Source organism: Martes martes, assembly GCF_963455335.1.
Source record: "Martes martes genome assembly, chromosome: 4".
NCBI classification, from domain to species: Eukaryota; Metazoa; Chordata; class Mammalia; order Carnivora; family Mustelidae; genus Martes; species Martes martes.
In genome coordinates, this window is record NC_137891.1 from 52,390,363 (window position 1) to 52,404,571 (window position 14,209).

At 39.0% G+C, this 14,209-nt stretch overlaps 2 protein-coding genes across 4 annotated transcripts in view; both read left to right on the plus strand.

The window, feature by feature from the left end:
• Positions 1-305: 305 nt before the first annotated feature.
• SLC10A5 (solute carrier family 10 member 5) lies at positions 306-4,022 on the plus strand (the record flags this gene model as incomplete). The annotated part of the gene is given in 12 exon segments (XM_080801646.1): positions 306-336; positions 872-983; positions 2,488-2,612; positions 2,615-2,710; positions 2,713-2,759; positions 2,762-2,781; positions 3,554-3,620; positions 3,623-3,667; positions 3,671-3,800; positions 3,803-3,830; positions 3,832-3,919; positions 3,921-4,022. Coding segments are annotated over 12 exon segments (891 nt in total).
• The window catches only part of IMPA1 (inositol monophosphatase 1), a 34,331-nt gene continuing 22,447 nt past the window's right edge, over positions 2,326-14,209 (plus strand). Inside the window, exons 1-3 of one of the 3 annotated variants that reach the window (XM_080801505.1) lie at positions 2,326-2,777; positions 12,559-12,624; positions 13,001-13,134. In XM_080801505.1, coding sequence (XP_080657631.1) covers positions 12,562-12,624; positions 13,001-13,134 — 197 coding nt within the window. In that variant the 5' untranslated portion in view covers positions 2,326-2,777; positions 12,559-12,561. Of the gene's footprint in view, positions 2,778-9,371; positions 9,482-12,558; positions 12,625-13,000; positions 13,135-14,209 lie in introns of those variants that run through there. The other 2 variants (XM_080801504.1, XM_080801506.1) reach the window with 2 other exon arrangements.

Below are 14,209 nucleotides of genomic sequence, written 5' to 3' on the forward strand. Positions count from 1 at the left end.
ACATATAGTAGGTGATCAGCACATGCCTCATGAATTGAATTAAAGTTAAATATACCAGAAAAAACAGCAATGGGTGTTTGAGAAAGGAGGTAAGATGGGCAGAAATTGAATTATACCCAGGGAGAATGAAGAAGAGGTCTTGTCAGTGATTAGAGAAAAGACAAAGCAGCATGGAGGGAAAGACTTATGTCAGCAGGCAAAGAAGAGGTAAGTTAGATCAGGTCCCAGATAGTGTAGCAAACTAGTCTAGAAGAGATGCACAGGTACCAGTGTCCTCAGAGACTGTAGGGACCAGGGGTTCCAGCATGAGCAGTCATCTAGAAAACAAGATTGTGGGTAAGAAAGTCTCTCTAGCCTCTTATTTCTAAACTACAAAAATCAGACAATTTTCTCAGGCTTTCTTTTAGGGTTTTCAGTTGAGTATGCTTAATGAAATTTTTGGGTTTGACTCTCCTCACCTAACCCTAGTATCTTTCCACCTGCTTGTGGACAATTAGAATTCTAAGTAGAAACCCAAAAATGGGGGTGGCGGGGACGTATGATATTTAGATATGTGTTTATAAACCACTATGATATAAACCTCAGTTTAAATGTAATCAGCCATTAAATACATGTAAATGATGAGAGTATCAGATTTTTCCCAGATTTGTCAGGTTTTATTCCTGGCTGTTTTCAGGTAAGGAGAGGAGAAGGCTTGGAGAACGTGAGCAAAGGGAAAGGTTGTTGATAAGAAAGGGGAACAGAACTTATATATTTCACACCCTTGACCTGGGCAACAAAAATTACGCATTAAGATATTAAGTCATACAAGTATAAAGATAGTTTTGGCATTAGGTTTTTATGTCTGTTTTGTTTCATAATTGTAAACTAGGCAAGTTCCTTGGTAATTTAACTGAGGTACTACAGAAACATCAGTTCCGTTCCCTATTTTGTGTTGGTACAATGTGTCATGTTTTTCCTAATGTGGTACATGGAAACAAGAGGTATGACATGCAGAATCTATTGCATTTGAAAGAGTAGCCTATATAAATGGAATATTTAAAGACCTATAAAAATGTCCAATAAAAATTAGTTTGACAACTTCTTGTCCAAAAGGGGGCAAATATTTTATCTATAATACTTAATATATAACCCTCAGTTTCATTTGATAGAGATTGTGTCATGATTATATGAAGGATCCACTGAAATGGTTATATGTTTGGAGACTACTAGATCTATAGGCTCAGTAGTAGACCGTTATAGTAGTTTTCTTTTCTTTTTAAAATTTCTCTCTCTCTCTCTTTTTTTTTTTTTTTTTTTGGCTTAGCATCAGAACTCCCTCCTCTTGTTTGGGAAATACAAAAGGGTTTGTGAGTCTGTGGGTTGAAGTCCCAAAAAAGCCTGATTATATTCCTTATTCCTCATAAGACACAGGCATATGACCTAAGGTGGGTTAATTGAATGTCCTTGTCCCTAGCTGTGAATAGGGAATAGTGTTACAGGAAGGAGTAGGAGATTAGAATTATGCCAGTGGCCTTTCTGTGCCCCACTGTGTCACCATCCAAGGGTCCAGGAGTGGTGGCCCTGTAACTAGGTTATGCCTTTAGCCATGGATCCAGCCATCTGCTTTTCCTAGGTTTCCAAGCTTATCTGGTAATCATCCAGGAATTAATTAATTAATTTATTTATTTATTTTTTACCACTTAAGGACATCAAAAACAGTTTCGGTTTTTGCCTGATAACAATCACTCTTCTCAGCCTAAGGAAACTATTATCAGCCTAAGGATGCTACAAGGCTTATATGTGAGGACTGCAGTTTTGTTTGTTTTTTTATTAAGTAGGGGTCTTGAACTCACAACCCCAAGATCAAGACCTGAGCTGAGATCAAGTCTGATGCTTAACTAGCTGAGCCACCCAGATACCCCTGAACACTGTAGGTTTCTAAGTGATAATAAGAGGTTACCTGACTAAGCTCCAAGAGGGCAGAGACCACATCTGAATGGATTACTATTGTATACCCAGCTCCTAGCTCAGTGCCCCAGCAAACATGTTCAGTAAATATTTTGATTTTGACTTGAATGAATAAAATAGTAATACCAATTTATAGGCCTCTTCAATCTCTATTTTAGATTTGGATATGACTGCTTTTAGTGTGGGTTTTCCATAGGAAGAAAGAGAATTTAAAAAATGATGACACTAAGGTTTTGAATTCAGGTAAATAGGAGATTGTTTTTCATTAGCAGAAATGAGAAGTCTGGAGGAAAGAGGTTAGGTTTCTGCTATGGCTTTTACATTTTCACAACTACAGGTTAAATAAGTTATGTTACTCACTAGATAGCTTCATATATTGAAAAGCATGATAGTCCCTCTTATTAGACTTCAGTACAGCAAAAACAACTTACCTAACAACCTCAGACTGTCACTTGAACCTGCACGAAGAATTTTTTTTTTTAGTTTTTTTTTAATGGTTTTGCATATGTGATTTATTTAAACTTTCAAAACAATTAGCAAACTTGTTATTACCCTGCTTTTGTCATTTGTGACTCTGGGAGAAGCAAGGAAGTCATTTCTCAGTGTTCTGAATATAGAAAAGACTAAAATGCTATTTTTCATAAAAACTGAAGAAACTGTCATTGAAGATCAAGTTACGAAGATGATTGGCCAAACTCCAGCTGTCTCCTCTTGCAAATAGACGATCTTAAACTGCTGCAAGTGGTGAATGTGACAAAAACCTTACCAAAAACCTTGTGACAGATGAAGATGGAGAGACAACTGTGTTTAACTATGGGATTCTGAAGGTAGGCAAGGTTCAAGAAATGCTAAAGTCAAAGTGCTTAAACAAAGAAAGATGGTCTTCTTAAGGCACCGATGCATATTGATTGAAATATCCTAAATGCTTATTCTACCGATTTGCATTTGGTTGCAATATTGAATTGCAGGTGTTTGAAACAGTGTGAAAGAGATCTTTGCCATAATTCTTGGATCAGTTACACAATTTTTTTCTTATGCCATTTTATGGATTGCCTTTGACACAGATTCTGGTATCACAGGAGGCAAAACCTAGGTTTTTGGATTTATAATGACCTGCACATGCCCAAGAGGAATGAATGTCTTCTGCTTCTAGAATGAGTTGTCATTTGGCCATTTAGATAACTTGCAGTTCAGTGTTATTGGCCCTGATATTGATGTTTGCCATTTTTTAAAGGTTTTATTTATTTGACAGAGAGAGAGAGTATAAGCAGTGGGAAGTAGCAGAGGAGGGGAAGAAGCAGGCTCCCTGCTGATCAAGGAGCCCAACGTTGGGCTCGGACCCAGACCCTGAGATCATGACCTAAGCTGAGGGCAGATGCTTAACCAACTGAGCCACCCAGGCACCCCGATGCTTGCCAATTCTTATATACACACACACACACACACACACACACACACACACACACATATGTGTGTATATATATACACATACATATATATATGTATATATATATACATACACACACACAGAGTAGGGTGTTAGGGTTATTATGCACATTTTATATTCTTGTTTCTAAAATTATATATACCTTTTTATACTTAGATCAGTTGGAATAGTCAAGTGTAGAATACCTGAAAAAGCAAGCTTCTTGGAGAGAATAATTAGAATTCAGTTTTAATGTATGTAGGGATTTATTTGACTCTTAGAATGTTTCTATAAATGGTTAACCTAGAGGTGCCTTTATTGGGTATCTTAGTTCCTGCTCCGGGTTTGTTATTTGGGTACTCCTTTGCTAAAATTTCTGTGCTGCCTCTTCCTGTTTGTAAACTTGTTGCTATCAAAAGTGGGATGCTAGTTTCTTAGCCCTTGCCATTATTCAGCTCTTTTTCACAGTCGAAGACCGACTTAGCTTCTGTGACTCATTTTACAGTGGTTATTTGTTCTGGATGTGAAATATTACTGTTCCTCTCTTTTCTACAAGGCTAAGGAAAGATGTATCCTTATCATAGAAGATAAAAGGAAAAAGAACTCCCTAACAATTAAAGCACTATGGAGTTCTTACTCTGAATGAGGTACTGTGGGAGATTCAAAGAATACCTAAAATGATGCCTGTTTTCAAAACACTTATGATCTGATTGAAAATGTGACACACGGGAGTGCTAAACACCCCATGAGTAGTACAGACAGTTAAATATACAGAAATTCAGAGGAAGGAGACCACTTTTCAACTGTGTTAGTTTGGAAATGTTTTATAGAGTTGAATTTGAATATGGCCCTTTATTAGGGTTTCATAAACAGGAAAGAGCAATAAATAATCCTTTAGTGATTGTGATATATTCCAAGTATTTATGGAAGGGCTCTCATGTAAGTGGCAGTCAGTAAATGCTCACACAGTGAATGAATATATAAATTCCGACTTGGATCTCTCATTGGCTCGTCAGAATCAATGTCTTTTTTTTTTCCCCCAGTATGTCTTAAATGTAGCCTCTCTGCTCTCATAACTGTACTTCCTCTGTCTTGCTCATGTGGCAGTAAAGACATTACTATTTATATTGAAACATAGGGTCATCTCTTTCCCCTTTTCTCCTTTCTTCCTTCATTCTTTTCTTTATAGTCCAGTTATTTCCTACAGAAAATTTCCTATAATATCTTTTCATCAATGTCCTCTTCATTCCCAGTAATACCACTTTTTTCCTACCCTATATTATTGCTTTCCTAAACCTTTAACTGGCTTTTGTCCCCTCTGGCCACTCCAATCACTGTCAGATTAATCTTCCTAAAATCTAACTTTGATTGTGTATCTTCCCTGCTACAAGCTTTTTTGCCTTTTGAATAGTCTGTATTCTTTAGCAATCCATTTCTTTATTACAATGTACTATCTGACTTCATTCTCACTTCCCAGTTTTATCTCCAGTCCCACTTCTTTACATACAGCCTGTTCCATTCAAACTGGATGACTTGGTATCTCATGAATATGCCTTTGTTCACACTGTTAACCTGAGGAGCAGGCCTCATCTTTATCTAAATTCTGACTACTCCTGCAGACCTGGCTCAAGTGTCAATCTTGCCATGAAACTTTTACTAATCCTGCTTAGCAACCTGTAAGTGAAATTTTCTCTAAATGCTCATTTTTTTTTATATATCATATCTAGCCAGCTTGGCTTGTTTTACAACTATGTGTTCCTGTCGTACCCTATTTTGCTATAAATCCTTGAACATGAGAACTACAATCATATGAACAATATACTCGTATAAACAGTATTCATTTTGATACTCCCCATGTCTAGCACATTTCTTAACGTGCTTACTCAAATAAAGGGCTGAAAGCACAGACTAGGCCCCAAAGGAAAAGTGTGCTTGTTTTATGCCACTTTTGAATATTCAGTGGCAGTTTTAGTATCTAGCTCGAGTTTGCACTCTTCTCCAAAGATGGTATGGGCATCAATAATGAGAAATCTCTCTAAATAATTCTGCTTCCCACATTTCCTTACCCTGTAGTTGTAGGCAAATGAATCTTCCTATAGTCTATTTTTTGTCTAAAAAAATGGAGGTAATGTGAACTCTCTCAAATTGTTGTAGGAATTATCATCCAAGAAAAAGAGGCAAAAGAGAATAAGAAACACAGGTTTTTTTATTTGGGGTCTCTGAATTGCAATTCAGAGAGCACAGAGTCTGTTAGCAACCATGTCCCAGCCATGTCCCACTCATGTGGGGAAGACAGGAGTTTATTCTGAGAAAGAAGAATTGGGGTAATCACATGATTTTGATAAAGAAAGAAAAATAAAACCCTGTTAATTGGTGCTAACCAGCTGAGCTGCTTTGATTACTCTGACTTTAATTGGTGCTATCAAATGAAACTAATCTTGGTGTGTTTTAATTATTCTGTCTTCATAAAGCTCATACCAACAGTTTTATGGTCTTGATGCCAGTTGTTCTGTTTAGCAACTCCTTATAAAAAGTTGCCACTTTTGGCCCAGTTCAAGAATTCACTAGTTAGAAAGGAAAATGAAGCTTCAAAATGGAGTCTTTCATGTTCAGAAATTGTATGCAATTCCACAGAATTAAATGAGATCATATTTATAATGTACTTACTTAGAGCAGTACCTGGCACATAGTACATGCTCTGTGTTAGCTGCTGCTGTTAGCTATTAAAAAACTTTTGACCCTGAAATATCTGCTGGTTTGAAGTATGAATTTGATAAGTCTGTATGAAGCCTAAAACTTTGAACATTTCCTATCAGTGATATTCACTGTCTTACCCATAGTATTAGGGAATTTTTAAAAAATTTGCCAGCTAATACGACAACCAGAGTTCTTTTTTTCTAATATTCACCAAACCCAGTATATGAATATCAAGATTTATAAAAGACCTGGTTTGGCATGGTGGTAGATGGTTATTATTCACTTTATAAAATAATCACCTACATGGAATATTTTACTGACTCCTTTAAACAGAAATCTCCACTTAGGAGTTTATAGTTAAGCTTACACAAATTTAACTTACATATATTTTCATGAACATACTTTATTTTTGAGATTTTATATATTTGAGAGAGGGAGAGGCACAGATAGAGATAGCAAAAGAGAGAGCACAAGTGGGGAGGAGAGGGAGAAGCAGGCTCCCGCCTGAGCAGGGAGACCCAGTTTGGGTCTCAGTCCCAGGACCTGGGATCATGACATGAGCCAAAGGCAAATGCTTAACTTACTGAACCACCCAGGTGCCCCTGAACATACTTTATTGATTGGGAGACAAATTGCCTTTCTAGTTACATTTTATCATTAACCTTGTGACCTTGAATAAGACCTTTCTCTGCATTTCATTTTTCAAATCTGTAAAATGAGGGTATTCGACTGATGTTTAAGATCTTGCTCAATTCCTTAAGTCTGTGGTTCTGGTATAAAACTCTAGGACGTAACACCATAGGCAGTGTGATGGGACAAAGTGAAGAAGGTTCAGGTTGACGAGGAATAACCATTCACAGCTCCTGCTTTTTCTAGGTATGGTAACAACAAAAAGAGCTTCTTGAGAGGAGGGACCGAATATTATTCTTGAATTCCCTCAGTGCCTTAAATAGTGTTGGTTCTCACTAAACATTGAATTAATCAGCAATATCTATAAAGGTCAAGATCATACATTCTAGAACCTGACGATGCCTGGGTCTGTACTTCCAGCTCTGTTACCAGCTTGGTGACATTGGTCAAGTCAGTCTTTCTAGGCCTAAATTTATATGGAAAGTGGGGATAATGATAGTATGATGATATTGTTGTGAAGGTTAAATGAGCTAATATTAGTAAGGTCCTCAGAGCAATGCTTAACACATAGTAAACTCAATTGTTACTCTATACATATTTGAATGATCTGTAACCTTAAGAGCAACTGAATGTGCATGATAGAGTTAGGAATATAATTTCTCTTAAAGATGTTTCATGGGAGACAGGTTTTTACATGGTAAAATTCATCTAATTTGGTTGGGGATGAAGTTGCTCAAGTTATTCTTTTTTAAGAATGAGGCATAAAGCATGTCTGATTGCTTGAGTTCACACCAATCATTTTATATAGCCAGGACTGGTTAGACAAAAGATCCAGAGGTAGAGGGGTAAGACGCTTTTTAATGGTTTCTTTCCAACCCTCAAGAGGGGGTGATTCTAGGATACATTGTTCCAAGAGTGAAAAGTCTGTCTGCAATTCTAATCTGTTATGTCAAAACATGAAAACTTATTAGGTATCCTGGAGACTCCATCCCTAAGGATCTGCGCATTGTGTAAATTTTTATCTTAAAATCAAAGTCCACTAAATAGTAAAGTCTTGGTATGTGGCATCTGATTTTTTTTTTTTTTTTTCTCCAGTGAAAAGAGTTGCCATCTAAAGGAAATCAGCTCCAGACACTTAAGTTAACACTTAGGAGTTAACAGGATACCCAAGATTGCTGGGAAAGGAATCACCACGGTGGTCCCTCTTTATTCAAATACAGGGCAGTTGGACACTTACTGCTCCTGCAGATGTGTGACCTTAGCACTTGTAGCTTGATAAAGGACCTTCCCCCAAATCACCCCCTTTTGTTTTAGTCAGGTATCTGGGAAAGTATCAAGGCCATTAGATCTCACCTATTTTCTACTTTGAAGCTTAGCCCAATCAGAACCTTTCTCATGGATGGAAGTCAACCGGGAGGAAAGGATATCTCAAAAGATGCAGAAGAGGGAACAGGCCTTTAGGGAAGTCTGGAATGGTGACTTGGATGCCCCATCAGGAAGCAGATTTTGTCCTGGCATAGTATGTGTCTGATGCTGGAACGTGACCCCTCCCTAACTCCCAACCACCTTGGAACAACATATGATCTTTGGTAGTGGGAACAATGGCTGTAAATATGACATAGCTTTAAAAATTGTACCTTTGGGAAGCCAAGAACAATATACCAGGTATGGAGACCTCTGCAGCCCTCTAAACTCACAGCATTGAATAAAAATCGTTTGGGGGGCGCCTGGGTGGCTCAGTGGGTTAAAGCCTCTGCCTTTGGCTCAGGTCATGATCTCAGGGTTCTGGGATCGAGCCCCACATCGGGCTCTCCCCTCTTTCTCTGCCTGCCTCTCTGCCTACTTGTGATCTCTCTCTGTCAAATAAATAAATAAAATTTAAAAAAAAATCGTTTGGATTGTGTGGGACCAATTTGCAACACTACCAAAACCGGATCTGTGCAGTAGACCTTGCTGTGCACTACAGGATTTTCACTTTCAGGCATTTGGAAGTCTCTTTGGACTGAAAACACTCAAGTTACTTGAGAACAATTGTGAAGTAGCAGCTGAGGCCCCTAGAAAAAGATTGGACTTCCTTTCATTTGAGGAAGTGTGAAGTGATTTTAATTTGAATAAGGAGTAAGATTTGATCTTCTGACTTAACATTTCTTACATTGATTTTAGTTGTAGCAGCTTTGCTAAAGCAGTGGGACCATGTTCTTAAACTTAAAGGAGGCTTTAAGAGAACTCTAGTGACATTTCTTCAAATGCCTGGAAAATTTTGTCTGGTTAGATCAACGCACGTCGTCGGTTTGCGGTTGGCAAGATAATTTTTTAAAGATTTTCTTTTTTCATGAGAGACAGAGTGGGAGGGAGGGAGGCAGAGAGGCAGGATTCCATCCCAGCATCCTGGGATCCTAAACTGAAGTCAGATGTTTAACTGATTGAGCCACCCAAGCGCGCTGGCAAGATTATTTTAAGATAACTGACAATGAGGAAACAAAAAGCTAGTTTCTCAAGTTTTTCTAAATTTCTGAAGAAAGCGCTGGCTGCACAAAGGAAGTTGGAACCAGAAGTAATGAGGCTAAATCTACAATCCCTAGTCAAGGCCAGCGGGGAGAGGTGGGGCAGGAGCCTCACACTGGCGCGCCCGGGGCTGCGGCCAGAAGGAGTCACGCCCACAATGGGCGGGGCCGCAGGGGTGGGACTTCCTGTCGGGGAGACTTCTCGCTCTCTCAGGAAGAACTCAGCCGCAGATCCCGCGGCTAGCTTGGTTTGTCTGACGTCCCCCAAGTTGAGGTAAGTGCTGCATTTCCGCGACTTCGTATCAGCCGTCGGGCCGTGTGGGTCCGAGCTGTGGGCGTGGATGCTGCAGGCAGCACTCCCCTCCCCCGGCCGAAGTGGGTGGGCGCGCAGGGACGGAGGCCGCAGGCGGGGAGGGGTGGGGGGGGCCTTTATCCTTGCAGTGTTACCTTAGCCCCCTCCTCCGGGTGACACGGGGAGCAGGCCCCACGTCGTGTAACGGTTTCGCCCACGGCTTCTCTCTGAACCGTTGTGGCAGCTGACGTAGAATAATTTTCTCTTTTTCATTTTACTGATTTGAAGGAAGCTCAGAGACCTGGCATGCTCCCAGGGTCTTGCAGTCCCAGTGTGAGTCCCCTCACTTCCTGCTGTCTGCAGTCGCGCCCCTGGGGACAGGTGATAGGAAGGTGGCATGGTTCCCACTGTCAGGAAGGCTGTGGACAGAAACAGTTGGGAATGTTTCGGGCGTTTGTCTTTAGGAACGTGAAGGTGAATAGAATATGCTCATTTCCATCAAGAGATAGGCTCCAAGTGGTTGTAAATATTAGGCACCTACACAAATGATCAAAACGTAAGGAGGACATTCCTGAGCGCCCTAAGTGTGATGCACAGAGTTTTATGGGCTCTTCCAGGCCTAGGCGTCTTCCCAGATTCTCACTGTGGGTTCCTTCCTTGGGAATGTCATTCAGGCTCAGGACTCAGTGTTGCCTACTCAGGTGACTTACATAGTATTTATATCTGAAGGTCATTATCTATTCTGTGAGCTCAGGATCCATAGTGCAGCTGACGAATTGGCATCTCCTTTTGGCTTCCCAAAGCCTTTTCATCCTCTACCAATTAAACTTTTGATCTCTCCACCTCCTACACAAATCTTCCAATTGACTCTTTTCTGTTACTCCCTGTTTCAGTGAATGTCACTATTATCCATTCAGTTGCTAGAAGTGGGAAATCTGGGCATGATTGAACTCTTCTTCTCCTTCATACCCATATCCAAATTATTACTAAGTGCCCCCAACTTTACCTCCTAAAGCAAGTATCTTGCCATTCTCTGAGCTTCTCTATAAACACCTCTCCCTCCACTCTCCCAGGTTTAAGCCAACTTTCAGGTCTGCTCTGGACTACTGCCTCCTAAATCTAAATCTCCAATCCAGTCTAACAGTACCCACTCTCCACTCTTCTCTCCACCCTCCAGTCTGTTCTCTTCAATAGCCATGGTGAAATGCTTCTTCATGGCTCTCAAATCGAAATGTTACCTTTAAGGCCCTGCCTGGGATGATGCCTACTATCTCCCCAGTCTCATCCCTACCCGCTTCCCTTGATCTCTGAACTGTCACACTTTTTAGTTACTCTTCACTTACCTGCACTTGAGTTAGTTAATCCTATTCACTTGTCCTTCAGAGCTTGGTTTAATCATGTTGTCAGGGCAACCTTATCTGATACCTAAGGCTTGGTTAAAGCTCTCCTGTTAACATGGTTCTCTCACTGTACTTCTCCTACTTAATGCTTTATTACATTTGTGATTTTGCATGTAGTCTGATTTTTTTATTATTAATATCTGACTCCCCACTACTGAGTAAGTGAATTGGGCCTGTTTTCCTCATTATGATGCAGTACACAGGGTATCTATCACAGGTATCCAGCAAATAACTATCAAATGATTAAACAAATAATGAATTCCAGATGGAGAATCCCTAGAAGAAGGGGTAGCTTTTGAAATGGACATTGAAGAAATGGTAGGAGTTGTATCAGTGCTGTTGCTGTTAGAAGGCAGAGATATGAGAGGCTTGAGCAAAGTTTCTGGCAAGAAAACAAATGCACTGTTCGGTTAATCTAGTTCTTTTAAGCCTACAAGAGAGGAATTGAGTAAGAACGGAGGGGAAAAAAAAAAAAGTTTGGAAACAATTCTTGAGATACTCTAAGCAGTGACTTCTGTAACTTGAAAAGTGGCTTCCCTTTTACATTTAAAAAAAAAAAAAAAAACCCTACCAGCAGGAACAAACAGCTTACTGTTTCTGCCCTTTGCCCTCCCTTCCTTTCCTCTCCTGTTTCCTACACTATGAACACCATGGTAGGGAATTCTGAGTCGTCTTTAAGGTGAAGCTGTCAGTTATTCTCAATTAAAAAGGTGACAAAATTGGAGTTGCGTTTTATATATATATATATATTTTTTTTTTTTTTTTTTAAAGATTTTATTGATTTGTTAGGGTAAGGGAGAGAGTACAAGCAGGGAGAATGGCAGGCAGAGGGAGAAGCAGGCTCTCTGCTGAGCAAGGAGGCTCATGCGGGACTGGATCACAGGACCCTGAGATCATGATGTGAGCTGAGGGCAAATGCTTGACCATCTGAGCCACCCAGGCATCCCTGGGGTTGCTTTATAAGTGATGCCACATTCTTCTGATCTCCTGAAGAGCTTCACTGTCCTAGGTTCCGATTTTAGAGTGTAGTCAAGCCAGTGGTGAGTTATTTTGATATTCTCTTCAGAGGTCAGTGGAAAGCGGCACAGTTCAGAAGAGAAAAATATGTTATTTTTTTCTGGGAAATAAATTTATTAAATTTTTAGTCCTGGAATTTTCTTTTCCTCATGTTATGATAGAAGATACAAGAATTAAGTATATACCTTCTGTGCCTTTCTTTCAAAGCTTCTTTAATTTCAGCATTCCCAGTGTTCTTTTATTTTCACTTCATTCTCTATCCAAACATGCACCTATGTTTTAAAGTACTTATGTGTCATTTCTTCTCCATCCCCCAAACCAGTGTGTGGTGTTGTTTTTTTTTTTTTTTTTACAACACGATATTATGAGCACTTCGGGAAACACTTTTATAGAGTTTTTTTGTTATGTAAATGTTTCTACAATAGAATGGTTTAGGTAAGAATATTTTTTAATGGACCTATGAGTGAATCTTGAAAAACATTGAACTCTAAAGCAATTATTACATTTGTGATTTTGTACACGTGTGATTCACATTACCTGAATGAAAGTATTGTGCTAATTGAGATGTTTTTTGAACTATTCTATAATTAAGACTTAAAGTTTTTTAATTGCTTTGTCCTGACTTGTGTTAAATCTGTTCAGAAGATGGCTGATCCTTGGCAGGAATGCATGGATTATGCAGTAACCCTAGCAAGACAAGCTGGAGAGGTATGAACAGAAATCTTGTCAGCCATAATGTGATGGATGTGGACAGCATGTGGTTGTCCTGTGAAATAAAACATGTATTTTGATTAATTTGTATTTGTTTTCATTTTACTAAACATTTTCAATGGAGTCAATACTCTGATTTTGTTGTTAAATCTTTCTAATGACAATTGTGAATTTAAAATAGGATGTAAGATTGTATGATTTTGTATCCAGGTCATAACCACTAGAAGTTTATTTTATATACATTTTGGTAAGACATTTTTAAGAACATCATTTCAGACAGATTGAATGTTTTAAACCATTTCTTTATTTTATCTTTTAGTTTGATTTAAAATGATTTATGCGTTTCTATTTGCTTATCAAAAAATCTTTTTAGGTGGTTCGTGAAGCCATAAAAGGTGAAATGAATATCATGATTAAAAGTTCTCCAGCTGATTTGGTAACCGCTACTGACCAAAAAATTGAAAAAATGCTTATCTCTTCCATAAAAGAAAAGTATCCATCTCACAGGTATTTTTTATTTTAGTTTCACATGCTAAGTTGAAACTTAGGTTAGAGTCAATGTACTAGACAAATTTTGATTCTAGACACAGAAACTGACTTTAACTTAAGCTGAAAAGGAATTTATTTGGAGTGTTTGGCAGCTCAGGAGCCCTAAATGCAGGGCATAGGCAGAAATCAGGGAGAAAGGCAGAGCTACAGGTGCCCCAGGAGCCATTGCTTCAGATGCCACTGGTGGTAGTCTCATGACTACTGGTTTTGGATATCTTTACCTCATTATCTCAAGTTTGCAAATCCTAAGCAGGAATGTCTTGCTGAACTCAGATTGTTTGCCCAAGATCAAGCTGCCAGGAAGGAGTAAACAGGAGGTATTTTGATTCCTTCATAGTAAGAGGAGTGTTTGGATGTTGAGAAGCTAATATGACAAACGCCTGCCATAGGTATGATTTAGAAGTTTTTTCTCTATATTGCAAGCTCTTTTATGTGATAGAGGGGTGGTAACCTCAACGAGTTTGAGAGAAACTAAGATCAGGGCTCTCTTACAGAAACATACAGCAGAAACATCATCATTTTAAAGTTTTAACATTGTCATTCTCTACTTTTTTTTTTTTTTAAGATTTATTTATTTTATCGAGGGTGTGAGAGCACATGGTGGGGTGGGCAGAGGGAGAGGGAAAGAGAATCTCAAGCAGACTCTCCACTGAGCACAGAGCCTGATGCAGGGCTCGAGCTCACAAATCTGAGATCATAACCTGAGCTGAAATCAAGAGTTAGATGATTTACCAACTGAGCCACCCAGGCACCCCTCATTCTCAATTTCTTGGTCATGCCATTATCTGTTCTTGGTATTTTAGCCATTGAGAAGAAAAAAATGTTTAAAGCTGTGGCTAAATATACTCCCTCTTAGTAAAAAGGTTTACAGCTAAGTGAAAAGGGGATAAAAGAGAATCATAAGGATTGTGGGACAGTTAGGACAGTTCAGTATTGAGTAAAGGAAATAAAATAATGAATAAAAGAAATACAAAGAAAACCAGTGAACTCAGACACCATTTACAAAATTCACCTGAGATTTATTGCATAGCGT